This window comes from Aotus nancymaae, unplaced genomic scaffold, assembly GCF_030222135.1.
Source record: "Aotus nancymaae isolate 86718 unplaced genomic scaffold, 86718_ANA_hifiasm-v0.15.2.pri h1tg000059l, whole genome shotgun sequence".
In the NCBI taxonomy this organism is placed as follows: Eukaryota; Metazoa; Chordata; class Mammalia; order Primates; family Aotidae; genus Aotus; species Aotus nancymaae.
In genome coordinates, this window is record NW_026988473.1 from 55,456,363 (window position 1) to 55,473,295 (window position 16,933).

General features: G+C 41.6%; 1 protein-coding gene across 1 annotated transcript in view; it reads right to left on the reverse strand.

Moving 5' to 3' along the window:
* Positions 1–12,303, reverse strand: part of RRM1 (ribonucleotide reductase catalytic subunit M1) — a 44,106-nt gene extending 31,803 nt beyond the window's left edge. The window contains exons 1-3 of the mRNA XM_064365238.1: positions 12,064–12,303; positions 4,313–4,401; positions 342–519 (exon numbers count right to left, since the gene is read on the reverse strand). Of these exons, the coding sequence (XP_064221308.1) occupies positions 342–519; positions 4,313–4,401; positions 12,064–12,082 (286 nt within the window). The 5' untranslated portion in view covers positions 12,083–12,303. The remainder of the gene's footprint in view (positions 1–341; positions 520–4,312; positions 4,402–12,063) is intronic.
* Positions 12,304–16,933: the final 4,630 nt, after the last annotated feature.

Below are 16,933 nucleotides of genomic sequence, written 5' to 3' on the forward strand. Positions count from 1 at the left end.
GCTGATCTCAAACTCCTGACCTCCTAATCCACCTGCCTCGGCCTCCTAAAGCCCTGGGATGACAGGCGTGAGCTACCGCACCCAGGCTATTTTATTTTTTAATAATAATAAAAAATAAAAAATTTACAAAAGTAGAGACAGGTTTGCCACGTTGCCCAGGCTGGTCTCAAACTCCTGGATTCAAGCAATTTGCCTGCCTTGGCCTCCCAAATTGCTGGGATTAGAGGCATAAGCCACCCCACCTGGCCCTATTTGCTTCTTTAAACAGTCAAGATTTATTTCTAGTACCCTTATTACTAGTCTGAGAATACTAAATTTTTACTTTTTCACCCCAAACTTACCACTGAACACTTTCTTTGTTTCTTTGTGCAAGTTAGAGACGGCAATCCTGGCTGCCAGGATAGCATAGTCAGGGTGCTTAGTAGTCAAGGTTGCAGCTGTTTCAGCAGCCAAAGTATCTAGTTCCACCGTGGTGACCCCACTGTACAAGCCTTGGATTACCTTCATAGTGATCTGAGCCTACAAAAATAAAACCAAGAATTACTGGAGCTTTCCCAAGAAACAATAGCTTTCTTGAAAGAGGAATTAAGAAAACCATCGTGGCCAGGTGTGGTAGGACACACCTATAGTCCTAGCTACTCAGAAGGCTGAGGTGAGGGGATCACTTAAGCTTAGGAATTCATAACCCTATTTCAAAAAAAAAAAAAAAAAGGCCAGGCATTGTGGCTCACACTTATAATCACAGCACTTTGGGAAGCCAATGTGGGAGAATGGCTTGAGACCAGCCTGGGCAAGCTAGGAAGACCCCCATCTCCACAAATAATAAAAAAAAAATTAGCCGGGTGTGGTGGTACACACCTGTGATCCCAGCTACTCGGGAAGCTGAGGCTGCAGTGAGCTGTGATTATGCCACTGCACTCCAGCCTGGGCAACAGAGTGAGACCCTGCCTCAAAAAAGAAAAAAAGGAAAGAAAACAATCAAATTCACATCACAATAAAAATGACAGGTTGGCACAGTGGCTCACACTTTGGGAGGCTGAGGCAGGAGGCTCACTTAAGCCCAGGAGTTTGAGACAAACACCGGGCAATGTAACGAGACCCCCATCCCTACTAAAAATTAAAAAATTAGCCAGTCATGGTGGTAAGCACCTGTGATTGCAGCTAAAGGGGAAGCTGAGGTGGAAGGATTGCTTGAGCTGGGGAGGTCAAGGCTGCACTGAGCTATCTATGATGATGGCACTGTACTCCAGCCTGGGCGACACAGTGAGACCCTGTCTCAAACAAAAAACAAAACAATTTACTTCTCTGAAAAATTATCTTTCAGAATGGTGGGCAGTGGGAAACTTAGTAATGAGAATGCATAAACCAGAAGAACTATCAGAAAATATAACTACATATAAAATAAAGGTGTCATTAAAAAAAAATCTAAGTATAGCCTTTAAATCGATTAGTCTCACAGGGAAATAGCTGAAAACAGACTAATGATCCCATAAGTATTTCCCCATTTTTCATTCAAATTCTCCCAACGGACTAATGATTCTATATAAGTGTTTCCCCATTTTTCATTCAGATTCTCCCTACGTGATCAGGGCTCCAGCTCCATACTTACTTTTCCCAATTCCATATAAAGATAAGCACAGAAAAGCAAATGAATCAAATTTTAATCATGTCAATTAAGGGAGATCGAAGTATAAATTAGATTTGGGGCTGAGTCATGATAATTTAATGACTAGTCTTTCTTTAGCACTTCACAAATTACAAAGTGTTTCAACTTTGACAATCTCTGACATTTCATAATCACCTTATGATATGATTATGACTATATCTACTTTACATGTAGAACCTGAGGCTCACGTTACTGGGACTTGCCCAAAGTTATATTATTATACAAGTCTTCTGGCCCCAATCCCATCAAACCTCACTGCATTTCAGTTTTCAAGGCCACATTATAAGTTCCAGTTTTTAAGACATATAATGCACAAGGTATGAGCATACATTTTTAAGGAAAACAAATTCTAAGTTGTGAATGTTTATTGAATCTTTAAGAAACTGCTTAATCCAACAGAAAATAAGTGTATTTCCCAGCCTAACAATGTGTACCCCCCTCAAAAAAAGACACAGGTTAGTAACTATTTTAATAGTCTGCCATCCATTCTAATTAAAATATAGCTAAGCCCAAGTTGCTCCTGATCACTTTCTTCCCAGATCCAGCAGATAAGGTATGTTCAGTGTAAGAGCAGTGAAGTCTTCTAAATAGTTTCTGGTGCGATATGGCAAACAATTAGAACTCAGAATAAAATACCATCTGTGTGCTAACTGTACCAGATATTAACAGCATGCACAGTTTTTCTTTTTTTCTTTTTGAGACAGGGTCTGATTCTGTGGCCTAGGCTAGAGTATAGTGGCACAATCTCACCAAATAGCTGGGACTACTGGCATGCACCACGACACCCAGCTCATTTTTTTTTTTTTTTTTTGTAGAAACAGGAGGGTTGAGGCTGAGCTCGGTGTGGCTTACACCTGTAATCTCAGCACTTTGGGAGGCCAAAGCAGGCAGATCACTTAAGGCCAGGAGTTCAAGACCAGCCTGACCAACATGGCAAAACCCTGTCTCTATTAAAAATGGAAATTAAAAAAATTAAAAAAAATTAGCCAGGTGTGGTGGTACATGCCTGTAATCCCAGCCGAGGGAGGTTGAGGCACGAGAATCATTTGAACCTAAGGGGCGAAGGCTGCAGTGAGCCAAGATTGCGCCACTGCACCTGGGCAGTTTCACCACGTTGCCCAGGCTGGTCTCAAACTCCTGAGCCCAAGCAATCCACCTACCTGGGTCTCCCAAAGTGCTGGGATTACAGACGAGCACTGATCGTTTTTCAACAGGATCTACCCTAGGAAGTTTAAGGCTGCTATAACACTCCTGCACTCTAAAATGTACTACTGCATGAGGCAACAGAACATGCATGAGTCAAGAGACCTAGATGCTTCTCCCTACACTTCTACTAACTTAAGTCACTCCCCTCTCTCTTTGGAACTTTCTTATCTATAAAACAAAGATGAAATAGGATGGGTTCTTGGGTTCATTCCAACTCTAATATTCTACTATTCTAATTATTGTCTAAGTCTTCAATGTAAAAGAGAATTTACAATAAGCATATTTTAAAGCTGCATAAAATCATTTTTTCTTGAACAAACTTACTTTGGTCAAGGGTCTAATTAGATACATGTCAAGCACTGAGGATATCATAAGAATAAGATACAGCCCATCCTCAATCCTAGGGGAGGACAAAGACCTATAATTAATTTCCATACTATATGATTAAAGCTATGAGATGAGCACAGGTTTTACAGCAGTACAGATAAAATACCTAAATAAGGAGATGGAAATATGGGTGGATTTGAAAAAAGAGTTCTTAGAGATTCTCATTTGAGGAAGATCGTTTTAGAAGTCAGGTAGAAGACAGATTTGAAGAGGGCAAGATTAGAGGAAGTCCAGGACACTGCAGAGACCACAGAAAACAGTCCAGATGACTGATGAGAGTCTAGAATATAGAGGTTATAAAAGATAAGGACAAAAGCAGAGCAACTCATTTATGAATAGTTTGTTCTTGACTTAAATATTGTCTATGAAATCTACTTTATATTACTTAAATATTTTTACATAAATAACAAAAAGCAAATTTCAAACCAGTCCCTACCTAAATAACCACAATTCCAAAACAAGCTTTACTCTAGGCTTTGTGTGTGCGAGAGGCAGTCTCACTCTGTCACCCAGGCTGAAGTGCAGTGGCACGATATTAGCTTATTGCAACCTCCGCCTCCCGGGTTCAAGCGATTCTCCTGTCTCAGCCTCCCAAGTAGCTGGGATTGCAGGTACCCATCACCATGCCCGGCTAATTTTTGTATTTTTAGTAGAGACAGGGTTTCACCATGTTGGCCAGGCTGCTCTCGAACTCCTGACCTCAGGTGATCCGCCAGCCTCAGCCTCCCAAAGTGATGAGATAACAGGCGTGAGCCACCTCAGGTGACCTAGGCTTTTCCACTAATGAATAAAACAATTTACTCAAAAAAAATATGCTATTAAATGTTAATACCAATTTTCCCCTGTATTCACATTCATAGTTCTCTGAAAAGTGAGAGAACTTAACCAAAATTAAGAAAAAAAAAAGTTTTAAGCAATGAATTCAAATTTTGTATCAAAGGACATAGCCAGAATACCAAACCAAAGTGTATCAGGTGAGTGAAGGTCCAGGGATAAGAGACAAATGGGAAGAAACACATGAAACAAGGGACCCAATATAAAAACCGTACTTACAGGATCAACAAAATCCATATTGAGTCCGTAACAAAGCTTCTGGATTCGAGATGTAATCTTGTCAAACATGACTCGCTCTTGGCGGCCATCTGAAGAATCAAATCACGTTAGCAATTATTAAATTCATATTAGCAATTATTAAGACTACGATGTCAAAGAATCAAATGTAATTAACATGTAAATTGACCAACATGAATGTTATTTCACAGATAAGATTCAGACCCCCTCAAAAGATTCATGAAAAGATTATCCTCTCTGATGTCATCTTCAAAAAGTATGAATTCTATACAGACAGATATTTACAGACAACTTCTTAAATTTTTCCCCCCATCCCACATGGCAGCCAAAATTATCCTTTAAAAGTTAAACTCAGAATCATACCATTACTTCCCTTGAAATTCCTAATAGTGACTTCTTATCTCCATAATAAAAATCAAAATTGTTAAAACAATCCACAAAATCCTGTACAACCAGTCCTGTGCACCCACCTCCCAATTTTACCTCTAACTCTCCCACCTTCCTTCCTATTCTACCTTGACAACCTGGCCTTCTTGCTATATACCTCCTTTAGGTCTATGCTCAATGTCATCAACTTCTCAATGAGACTTCCCCTGATGACTCCATTTTAAATTGCAATGCCCCAAATAGGACGCTCGCTCTTCATACTCCCTTCCCCTTCTGTGCTTTTTCTCCATAGCACTTATCCCATCTGACATACTACATATTTTACCTAATATTTTTTAGATTATATCCCTCTTTGTCCTTCTAGACAAAAAGTCTCACTACTCTTAGTTTAACCTCAAACAGTAGCTCATCCAACCTTTATTTAGTCTTACCAGGAATAGTGAATATACCCAACCATCAAACAGTCTTAACCTTAGGCAAGTCACAAAACATGACCAGTCATTTCACAGGTCTTCATTTGTAGGAAGGGGTTAATTATTGTTATCTATTCTACTTACCTCATCAGTTTACTATGACAGTAAAATGAGATAAGGTAAAAAGTACTGTTGTTGTAACAACTTTGGCATAGTTACAACTACGATATCTCATTATAAAATAAAGCTACTTGCTGGGCATGATAGCTCACACCTGTAATCCCAGCACTTTGAGTGGATTACAAGGTCAGGAGATCGAGACCATCCTGGCCAACAAGGTGAAACCCCATCTCTACTAAAATACAAAAAATTAGCCTGGCATGGTGGTACATGCCTGTAGTCCCAGCTAGTTGGGAGGCTGAGGCAGGGGAGTCACTTGAACCCGGGAGGTGGAGGTTGCAGTGAGCCAAGATCGCACCACTGCACTCCAGCCTGGTGACAGAGCAAGACTCTGTCTCAAAAAAAATAAATAAAACAAAGCTGCTCTTAAGGGGAAAAAAAATCACAGTATGTAATACACAATAGACACTCAATAAATGTTAGTCTCTTGCACTGATTTAGTTTTTGTTAAAAAACTATGGGGAAAAAAATCACAGTATGTGATACACAATAGGCACTCAATAAATGTTAGTGTCTCACACTGATTTGGTTTTTTTCTCCTTTGTGCACCTACAACTCATTGTAACTATAGGTTGAATATCCTTAATCCAAAATTCCAAAATCGAAAACACTCCAAAATCCAAAACTTTTTTGAATGCCAACACAACATTCAAAGGAAATCCTCCTTGGACCATTTCAGATTTTGGATTTTCTGATTAGGGATGCCAATCAGTAAGTTTAATGCAAATATTCCAAAATCTGAAACAAATCCAACATCTGAAACACTTCTGGGTCCAAGCTTTTTGGATAAGGGATATTCAACTTGAAGTAACTAATAAGCAACAGGTTAAATATGTTTACATTTAGCCCTCTCACTCACATCTGTATTCTCAAATTTAGTGCCCAGAACAAGGTAAGTTCTCAAATATTTGATGAAGAATGATTGAACAATACATCACTATTATCTTCACTAGAACAAGTTGCTTTTCTTCTGCACTGATATGTTAGCCCTTCTCTTTCTAATCACCATTGTGATAATTTTCTGATCAGACTCACATCTACAGCATTTAACTCTGGAACAAAGTAAATTAACTGGCTGGCCCTGGGACTGAAACCTCAGTGCTCTAACAATTGGCTACCTAAGTAGGCAGGTAACCACAAAGCAACATTAGTGTTCTGCAATTATACATGAAATTGGGAAGAGGGGTGTGAGAAGCAACTTAGCCAATAGAAAATTCTACAACCACCGGAAGTTCTGAAGTCATTCAGGAAACTGACAAAAAAGTGCATTGGTAATTAATCTTAACTCACACTTGAGAATAGCAGGCAGACTAAAGATCTAAAGGTCCAATGACACGATTCTCTATTCAGTTATTCCACTTGGTTAGCTTTTCAAGCCAGATGTTGATTTTATCACCTCACTAATCCCTGCTTCTCATTGCCTACATTATTCTCTTCTCTCCTCTCAAGCAAAGCCTTTCTTAATTTGGCCTCAGATCTCTTCTACTGTTCCCTGTGAAATATAAGTCTCAAGAGGGCTTCCCATTCCCATATCCACATCATTGCTTATATCTTACTCTGCCTAAAAGTCCTCTTCCATCTTTCCACACATCTGACTCCTACTCACCCTCCAAATCTCACACCTCCCTAAAACCTGCCCCAACCATTTTTAACTCACATTGACCTCTTCCTCCTTTAAAATCCTCTAGCCAGCCAGGCACAGTGGCTCATGCTTGTAATCCTAGCACTTTGGGAGGCTGCGGTAGGCAGATCACCTGAGGTCAGGAGTTCAAGAACAGCCTGGTCAATATGGTGAAACCCCATCTCCACTAAAAATACAAAAAAAAATTATGTGGCTGTGCTGGCAGGCACTTGTAATCCCAGCTACTCGGGAAGCTGAGGCAAGAGAATCTCTTGAACCCAGGAGGCAGAGGTTGCAGTGAGCTATCACACCACTGCACTCCAGGCTGGGCAACAGAGACTCTGTCTCAAAAAAAAAAAAAAATCCTCTAGCCTACGAGTGTGATTTCCTCTTGGCTACAAACAGTCATTCTTCTCTCTTCAGGAAGACTTCCCTAATCCTGTAAGACCAAGGATGTGTGCCTTTTCCACAAGCTACAAACTTTCTAATTCCCTATGCCAGGAATGTTCAGGCCATAGATCTCACATTGCTAGCTGTTAGTACTGTTTAGGGTTCAGCTCAAATGTCAGCTTCTCAGAGAAACCTTTCCTGGCTACCCAATCCAAGGTTTTCTCATTCATCTTTATCATATCCTGTTTTACTATCATCTCATTAATCACTATCTGAAATTAACTGATTAGTATGTTTACTTTTTTCTTTTTTCTTTTTTTTTTTTTTTTTGAGACAGGGTTTCACTCTTTTTGCCCAGGCTGGAGCGCAATGGCATGATCTCAGCTTACCACAACCTCCACCTCCCAGGTTCAAGCAATTCTCCTGCCTCAGCCTCCCCAGTAGCTGCGATTACAGGCATGCACCATCATGCCCAGCTAATTTTGTATTTTTAGTAGAGACGGGGTTTCACCATATTGGTAAGGCTGGTCTGGAACTTCCGACACCTCAGGTGATCTGCCCACCTCAGCCTCCCAAAGTGCTGAGATTACAGGCATGAGCCACCACACCTGGCCCCTATTATGTTTACTTATTTCTTACACACACTTACCACTCCTACCCACATCAGGAAATAAACTCAATGAGAAATGTAATTTAGCTTTGTTCACTGCAGAATCTCTAATGCCTACAACACTTCCTAGCACAAAGAGGTGCTGAATAAATGCTTCATGAATAACAATGAATGGCTTCTACTGCCTGTACTTTACCTATCAGAGTATTTTTCATATTTTATCATATTACTTTTTAATTTGTCTATCTTTTTCAATTGATTGTAGGATCTTTGGAAGCTGGAACCATGTCTGCCTACTCACCACTGTAATCCCACTGTACAACACAGTATCCACACACAGAGGTATAAAATAATATAACAGGCTATGAATGGAAAAAGGAAGGAAGGAAGGTAGGTCAGTCTCGCTCTTGTGACAGAGTAAGACCTCACCTCAAAAAAAAATAATAATAATTAACAAAAACCACAGGAGTTAGTCTGCCATTTCACTGACATGCCAAAAATAAGAGGGGACATAAAAAGTCCAGAAAACCAAAAACTCTATGCATATTAAAAAACAAAACAAAACAAGGAAGGAAGGAGAGAAGGAGTTGGGGGGGGAGGGAGGGAGGGTCTGGAATAAAAGAAAGATTAGAGTGCAAATAGACGCTTTTGAACACATTATTTTGTAAACTTTTGTATCATTTTATGCATATACACATATATACATGTATGTCTGTAAAAATTTTTTTTTACTGTGAGTTATAATGCAAAGTTTTGAAAACTCTACACTAAATTCCAAAGCAGTGTACAACTCACTCAGCTACTTTATCATTTATTGCAATGGTTCTCAATTTTTATTATTTTAACCATAATCTCCCATTAGGAAAAATAGCTCAAGATAGCAGATGAAAAAAACTCATCTACTATTCTCTTCTATCTAACAATTTTCATATGGATTGTTCCTAAATCCCTAACAATTTTAAGTTCTTTGAAGACAGAGCTGCTTTCTCCATTACTGCCCTCACAGTGTTTAGCAAGATATTAGCACATTTGGTAGGTAATTGAAAGTCAACTGCCAGTTGCCCTCCTCAATAATTACATTAAAAAGAACAAAAACTAGCCAGGCATGGTGGCACACATCTGTAGTCTCAACTATAAACGCCTGTAATCCCAGCTACTCGGGAGGCTAAGGCAGGACAATCTCTTGAACCCAGGAGGCAGAGGCTGCAGTCAGCTGAGATCACACCACTGCACTCCAGCCTGGGCAACACAGCAAGACCCCATCTCAAAAAGAAAAAAAAAATTAACAAAAACTACAGGAGTTAGTCTGCCATTTCACTGGCATACCAAAAATAAGAGGGGACAAAGAAAGTCCAGAAAACCAAAAACCCTATGCATATTAAAAAAATAATAAAGAAAGAAACAAATCTAAGTACATGTTGTATATTAACAAGTCTTGCTGAATGCTACAATGGCAAAATCTAGTACATGAATCATCTAGATCAAATTATGCTCTCTAAAGGGATGAGAAACAAAATAATCTCTGTTTTTTAGAGCTAGTTGTAGATAGCACTTTTTTTTTTTTTTGAGACAGTGTTTCACTCTGTTGCCCAGACTGGAGTGCAGTGGCACGATTTCTGCAACCTCCATCTCCCAGGCTCAAGTTAGTCTCCTGCCTCAGCCTCCCGAGTAGCTGGGATTACAGGTGCGCACCACTACCGTCTGCCTAATTTTTGTATTTTTTAGTAGAGACAGGGTTTCACCACGTTGGCCAGGCTGGTCTTGAATTTCTGACCTCAAATGATCCACACACCTCGGCCTCCCAAAGTGCTGGGATTACAGGTATGAGCCACCCCGGCCAAGGTAGCACTTTTTAAACTACAGTATTTAGAAGTAGACCTAAAACGTTAAAAATTCAACACAGAGTTGAATTTTACCCATTCTGATCATCTAAGTCCATAAATTTTCAATTCATCTTTGTTACTGACTTATCATGGACCATTCTAAACATCTCTCCCATATCTAATAATTTAAAAAATAGATGCTCAAGCCAGGTGCAGTGGCTCCCAGCACTGTAATCCAAGTACTTGGGAGGCTGAAGTGGCAGGATCTCTTGAGCCCAGGAGACCAGCCTGGGCAACATAGCAAGACTCTGTCTCTAAAAAAATAATAATAATAATGTAAAAAAATAAATAAATATTAGATGCTCATCTCTCACTCATAGGAATAGATCAATAAAAGTGCTGTATGTATTTTGCTTTTTGGTCAGCTAAAATGGGGGCTAGGAAAAATCAGAGAATGATGTTCTCAAGATACCAAAAATTAGAAGGGACACTACTGTCCACCTTTCCAACTCTTGGCTGTAGTTAAATTAATCTGGACATTGGCTGTAGTTAACCAAATCAACTACCTGCTTCACCACAGCACTCATCATGTGCTACATTTTGATACAATTATTCTCATTCATTCTTTGAGAATCTATTCATGGCAGGTCCTGTGCTAAATGTGAGCAGAAAAGTCTCCATCTTGTTGTACTCCCAGCACTTTGGGAAGCCAAGGAAGGGAGGATGGCTTGAGGCCAGGAGTTCAAGGCCAGCCTGGGAAACACAGCAAGACTCCTTCACTACCAAAAATTTTTAAAAATTAGCCACCCATGCCGCACGCAGTGGCACGTGCCTGTAGTCCCAGCTACTCGGGAGGCTGAGGTGGGAGGATCGCTGGAGCCCAGGAGTTCTGGGCTGTAGTGTGCTATGCCCATCGGGTGTCCGCACTAAGTTCGGCATCAATATGGTGACCTCCCAGGAGCGGGGGACCACCAGGTTGCCTAAGGAGGGGTGAACCGGCCCAGGTCGGAAACAGAGCTGGTCAAAACTCCCATGCTGATCAGTAGTGGGATCGCGCCTGTGAACAGCCACTGCACTCCAGCCTGGGCAACATAGCGAGACCCCATCTCTAAAAATAAAATAAAATAAATAAAAAATTAGCCACCTATGGTGGTGCATGCCTATAGTCTTAGCTACTTGAGAGGCTGAGGCAAGAGCATCGCTTGAGCCCAGGACTTCAAGGTTACAGTGAGCTATGACTGCACCATTACACTCCATTGTGGGCAACAGGGCAAGGCCCTGTCTCAACAAGACCGTTTCAAGTCTCCCTGAAATGTTCACAGCCTAGAGGACAAAACAGAAACATTCAGTCAATCAACCAGTATTTACTAAGCGCCTACAATTGTGAATTATTGCTTTAACAAAGGCAAGTAGGTTCAGCTCAAAACTTGTTCATACATATCTCATGTGGCTGTTATAAGTATTTTGCTCTTGTTTTTCCAATCCGACTAAGCGTATTCCCAAGGCAGGGACTGTCTCCTCTTATAATCTCACAAACCCAAGCAAAGAGCTGGGCACAAAGCAGGGACTCGGCAAGTCTAATGAAAAAAAACTGTTGAGATAGAATACAGGTCCCTGACTCTTCTCAGTCCCCATTTTGTCAGATGTCTCAGCCACCCTTCTTTGATTCAGTATCTCTTCCCATGAAGGAAAAGATACTGAAGGAAAGGTGCTGTCTGGGATGTTTCTTCCACCCCACACTCCTTTCTTCACCCCACAAAAGAGATCAGTAAACTGACAGGTGCCTATGTAGGGTAAAGAGTCCCCCTCCTTCTTTCCTAGCTGCTCCCCCCCACACACACACCCTGTGCCTAAGACAGCTCACCAACCCCACGGTTTTCAAATCGAACTGCGTTATCAGCTATCGGTGACTTTGGGTCAGTCGCCGAAACCTCGCTCTGAGCTTTAGTTTCCTCATCTATAAAGCGAAGCTAATAATCCCTCTCTTCGGAGGCTTGGAGTGAAGAATAAAATAGTGCCTGGAAAGTGCTCGGCGTACGCAGTAACTACTCGATACAAGGTAGGTGTTATCCTTTTGAAAGGCAGTAGGATGACAAAGCCGAGAGGGCGCAGCCCGAAGGCCCGAAGGAGATTGGGGTAGGCTGACTGAAGACAGAAGACCCAGCGAGCTGACAGAGCGGAAGGCCGAGGCGGGAAAGGCGGGAAAGGCGGGAAGCTGCGGAGGCGGGCGGCCAGGCTAGGCTCCAGCTCCGGCGGCTGCAGCCCGCATCCCGTTACCTCCCTTCTCGCCCACTTCGTCGCCTCCTCACCTCGCTTGATCACATGCATCGCTGCTAGTGGCTGAGGCTCTGAAGGATTCAAGACGTGCTGCAGCTTTAAAGCGCCAGGGGGATCGAAAAGGTGACAGAATGGAAAGGACTGGGTTCACAGGCGCTGCTCAGACGCTGGAACTGGCGTTGGGGGCCAGACAGCACTTTCTTCTCCACAGCAGAGGCGCAGCAATCCAAATCCCCTTCCCGCGCCCGCCACCCGTGACGCACAAAGCGGCGCGACGGGGTTCAAATGACGTTACTCGACGCTGCGGCATACGCCCGGGGTAGGCTTCTCAGACTAGGACAGGCGCCATGAGGACGCCATGTTGAGTTTGGGCAAGACACAAGACTACGCCTCTCCCATGGGCCCCATTGGATGTGGACATGCCCGGGCGGAAACTCTGCTCTCCTGCCGCCATGTTTTGTGCGGGCAAGCAGAATTGGGGTATCTTGGGCCCCTGGCTAGAACGTAGAGCCCTCTAGGTCAGGCCGTGCCTCTCTTTCCTGCACGTCTCCGCCGGAGGGAAGACGATTCACTTATTTTATTTTTGAAATAACAAAACCTAACCGGCGGGAACATTTTTCTTGCTTTGACATTTATTTACTTTATTTTATTTTACTTTATTTATTTATTTATGACAGAGTCTTGCTCTGTCGCCAGGCTAGAATGCAGTGGCGCGATCTCGGCTCACTGCAACCTCCGCCTCCCGGTTAAAGCGATTCTCCTGCCTCAGCCTCCCGAGTACAGGCGTGCACCACCATGCTAATTTTTGTATTTGTAGTAGATTCCGGATTTCACCATGTTGGCCAGGATGGTCTATCTCTTGACCTCGTGATCGGCCCCCCTTGGCCTCCCAAAGTGCTGGGATTACAGGCCTGAACCACCACGCCGCTTTGACGTTTATTATAATAACCCTGATACTGTCTTCGCTGCGGGCTCCAGCCTAGGCTCCACAGCCAGGGTAGCTTGGAGCCCCAGGGGTTTTAGGTTAGCCAAAAGACTGGCACTCAGTAACTGGAAGAAAACTGTGTAAGGCCTATGGCCTTTGGATTTCATCCTGACGCAAATCAGAGCCCTGACAGAATTTTAAGCAGGGCAAGGTCAGGACCCATTTGCTTTTAGGGCTCTCCAGTGGATGGTGGCAGAGACAGGGTATTTGCCTTGTGGAGGTAGGATGGACTTGGTGACTTAACATGAAGAATAAGAATAGATGAGAGCCCTATTATAAAAGGCTGGTGTAGAAGCTTCTGATTTGAGCTACCCAAAGCAATCTTTATGAAATTTCATCTGTGGCCTCTTTTCCCTAAAGCCTTTTCACTGGTGTTATAGTTAACCCCAAGTTTCTCTTCAAAGAATCGGTATGTCAGTATGTTCAGCTCTCTTATTAATTCTAGATTTTAAAGTTTAACTTCTTTGTAATTCCAGTAAACCTTCTCCACCAGTTCTAATCGGTAGTTCACATCTGTTCCCCGGGCCCCAGATCCATCCTGATTCACCCTGGTCATCTGCTCTGATCACCTTTTTTTTTTAAATTATACTTTTAAGTTCTGGGGTACATGTGCAGATTATGCAGGATTGTTACACATGCCATGGTGGTTTGCTGCATCCATTTCCCCCGCCATCTACATTAGGTATTTCTCCTGTTATCCCTCCCCAATCCCCCCACCCCCTGCTATACCTCCCCTACCCCCCGACCCCCCAACAGGCCCCAGTGTGTGATGTTCCCCTCCCTGTGTCCATGTGTTCTCATTGTTCAACACCCACTTATAAGTGAGATCACGCAATGTTTGGTTTTCTGTTCTTATGTCAGTTTGCTTGAGAATGATGGTTTCCAGCTTCATCCATGTCCCTGCATAGGACAGGAACTCATCCTTTTTTGTGGCTGCATAGTATTCCATGGTGTAGATGTGCCACATTTTCTTTATCCAGTCTATCATTGATGGGCATTTGGGTTGGTTCCAAGTCTTTGCTATTGTAAACAGTGTCGCAATAAGCATACACGTGCATGTGTCTTTTTTTTTTTCCAGAAAGCTCTATATGTGCTATAATCGCTCTATATAGAACGATTTATAATCCTTTGGGTGTATACCCAGTAATGGGATTGCTGGGTCAAATATATTTTTAGTTCTAGATCCTTAAGTAATCACCACACTGTCTTCCACAATGGTTGAACTAATTTACATTCCCACCAACAGTGTAAAAGTGTTCCTACTTCTGCACATCCTCTCTAGCATCTGTTGTCTCCAGATTTTTTAATGATCACCATTCTAACTGGAGTGAGATGGTATCTCAATGTGGTTTTGATTTGTATTTCTCTCTTTTTTTTAACTAATTATTATTATTATTATTTTAAGACAGGATTTCACCATATTGGTCAGGCTGGTCTCAAACTCCTAATGATTTTTATTTCTCTAATGACCAATGAGGATGAGCTGTTTTTCATGTTTGTTGCCTGCATAAATGTCATCTTTTGAAAAGTGTCTGTTCATATCCTTCACCCACTTTTTAATGGGGTTTTTTCTCATAAATTTGTTTAAGTTCTTTGTAGATTCTGGATATTATCCCTTTGTCAGATAGGTAGATTGCAAAAATTTTTTCCTATTCTGTTGGTTGCTGGTTCACTGTAATGATAGTTTCTTTTGCTGTGCAGAAGCTCTTAAGTTTAATTAGATCCCATTTGTCTATTTTGGCTTTTGTTGCCATTGCTTTTGGTGTTTTAGTCATGAAGTCCTTGCCCATGCCTATGTCCTGAATGGTATTGCCTAGGTTTTCTTCTAGGGTTTTTATGGTGTTAGGTCTTATGTTTAAATCTTTAATCCAACTGGAGTTAATTTTTGTATAACGTGTAAGAAAGGGGTCCAGTTTCAGTTTTCTGCATATGGCTAGCCAGTTTTGCCAATACCATTTATTAAATAGGGAATCCTTTCCCCATTGCTTGTTTTTGTCAGGTTTCAAAGATCAGATGGTTGTAGATGTGTGGTGTTACTTCTGAGGCCCCTGTTCTGTTCCATTGGTCTATATCTCTGTTTTGGTACCAGTACCATGCTGTTTTGATTACTGTAGCCTTGTAGTATAGTCTGAAGTTAGGTAGCATGATGCCTTCAGCTTTTTTTTTTTTTTTGCTTAGGATTGTCTTGGCTATGCGGGCTCTTTTTGGTTCTATATGAAGTTTAAGGTGGTTTTTTTCCAGTTCTGTGAAGAAGGTCAATGGTAGCTTGATGGGGATAGCATTGAATCTATAAATTACTTTGGGCAGTATAGCCGTTTTCATGATATTGATTCTTCCTATCCATTACCATGGAATGTTTTTCCATCTGTTTGTGTCCTTTCTTATTTCCTTGAGCAGTGGTTTGTAGTTCTCCTTGAAGAGGTCCTTCACATCCCTAGGTATTTAATTCTCTTTGTAGCAATTGTCCATGGGATTTCACTCATGATTTGGCTCTCTTTAAGTCTGTTATTGGTGTATAGGAATGCTTGTGATTTTTGCACATTGATTTTGTATCCTGAGACTTTGCTGAAGTTGCTTATCAGCTTAAGGAGATTTTGGGCCCAAACTATGAGGTCTTCTAAATATACAATCATGTTTTCTGCAGATACACAAAATTAGACTTCCTCTTTTCCTAATTGAATGCCCTTTATTTCTTTTTCTTGCCTGATTGCTCTGGCCAGAACTTCCAATACTATGTTGAATAGGAGTGGTGAGAGAGGGCACCCTTGTCTTGTGCCAGTTTTCAATGGGAATGCTTCCAGTTTTGCCCATTCAGTATGATATTGGCTGTGGGGTTGTCATAAATAGCTTTTGTTATTTTGAGATATGGTCCATTGATACCTAGTTTATTGAGAGTTTTTAGCATAAAGGGCTGTTGAATTTTGTTGAAATTCAATAAACTGAGATAATCATGTGGTTTTTGTCTTTGGTTCTGTTTATGTGATGGATTACATTTATAGATTTGCACATGTTAAACCAGCCTTGCATCCCAAGGATGCATCCAACTTGATCGTGGTGGATTACCTTTTTGATGTGCTGTTGGATTTGGTTTGCCAATATTTTATTGAAGATTTTTGCATCAATGTTTATTATGGATATTGGCCTGAAATTTTATTTTTTAGTTGTGTCTCTGCCAGGTTTTGCTATCAGAATGATGTTGGCCTCATAAAATGAGTTAGGGAGAATTCCCTCTTTTTGTATTGTTTGGAATAGTTTCAGAAGGATGGTACCAGCTCCTCCTTGTACCTCTGGTAGAATTCGGCTGTGAATCTGTCTGGTCCTGGACTTTTTTTGGTTGGCAGCCTATTAATTGCTGCCTCAACTTCAGACCTTGTTATTGGTCTATTCAGGGATTCAACTTCCTCCTGGTTTAGTCTTGGGAGGGTGTAAGTGTCCAGGAATTTATCCATTTCTTCTAGATTTACTGATTTATGTGCATAGAGGTGTTTGTAGTAATCTCTGATGGTAGTTTGTATTTCTGTGGAATTGGTGGTGATATCCCCTCTATCATATTTTATTGCATCTATTCGATTCTTCTTTTTTTTTTTTTTTTTTGAGACGGAGTTTCGCTCTTGTTACCCAGGCTGGAGTGCAATGGCGTGATCTCGGCTCACCGCAAGCTCCGCCTCCTGGGTTCAGGCAATTCTCCTGCCTCAGCCTCCTGAGTAGCTGGGATTACAGGCACGCGCCACCATGCCCAGCTAATTTTTTGTATTAGTAGAGACGGGGTTTCACCATGTTGACCAGGATGGTCTCAATCTCTTGACCTCGTGATCCACCCGCCTCGGCCTCCCAAAGTGCTGGGATTACAGGCTTGAGCCACCGCGCCCGGCCCAATTCTTCTTTTTTATTAGTCTGGCTAGTGGTCTATCTATTTT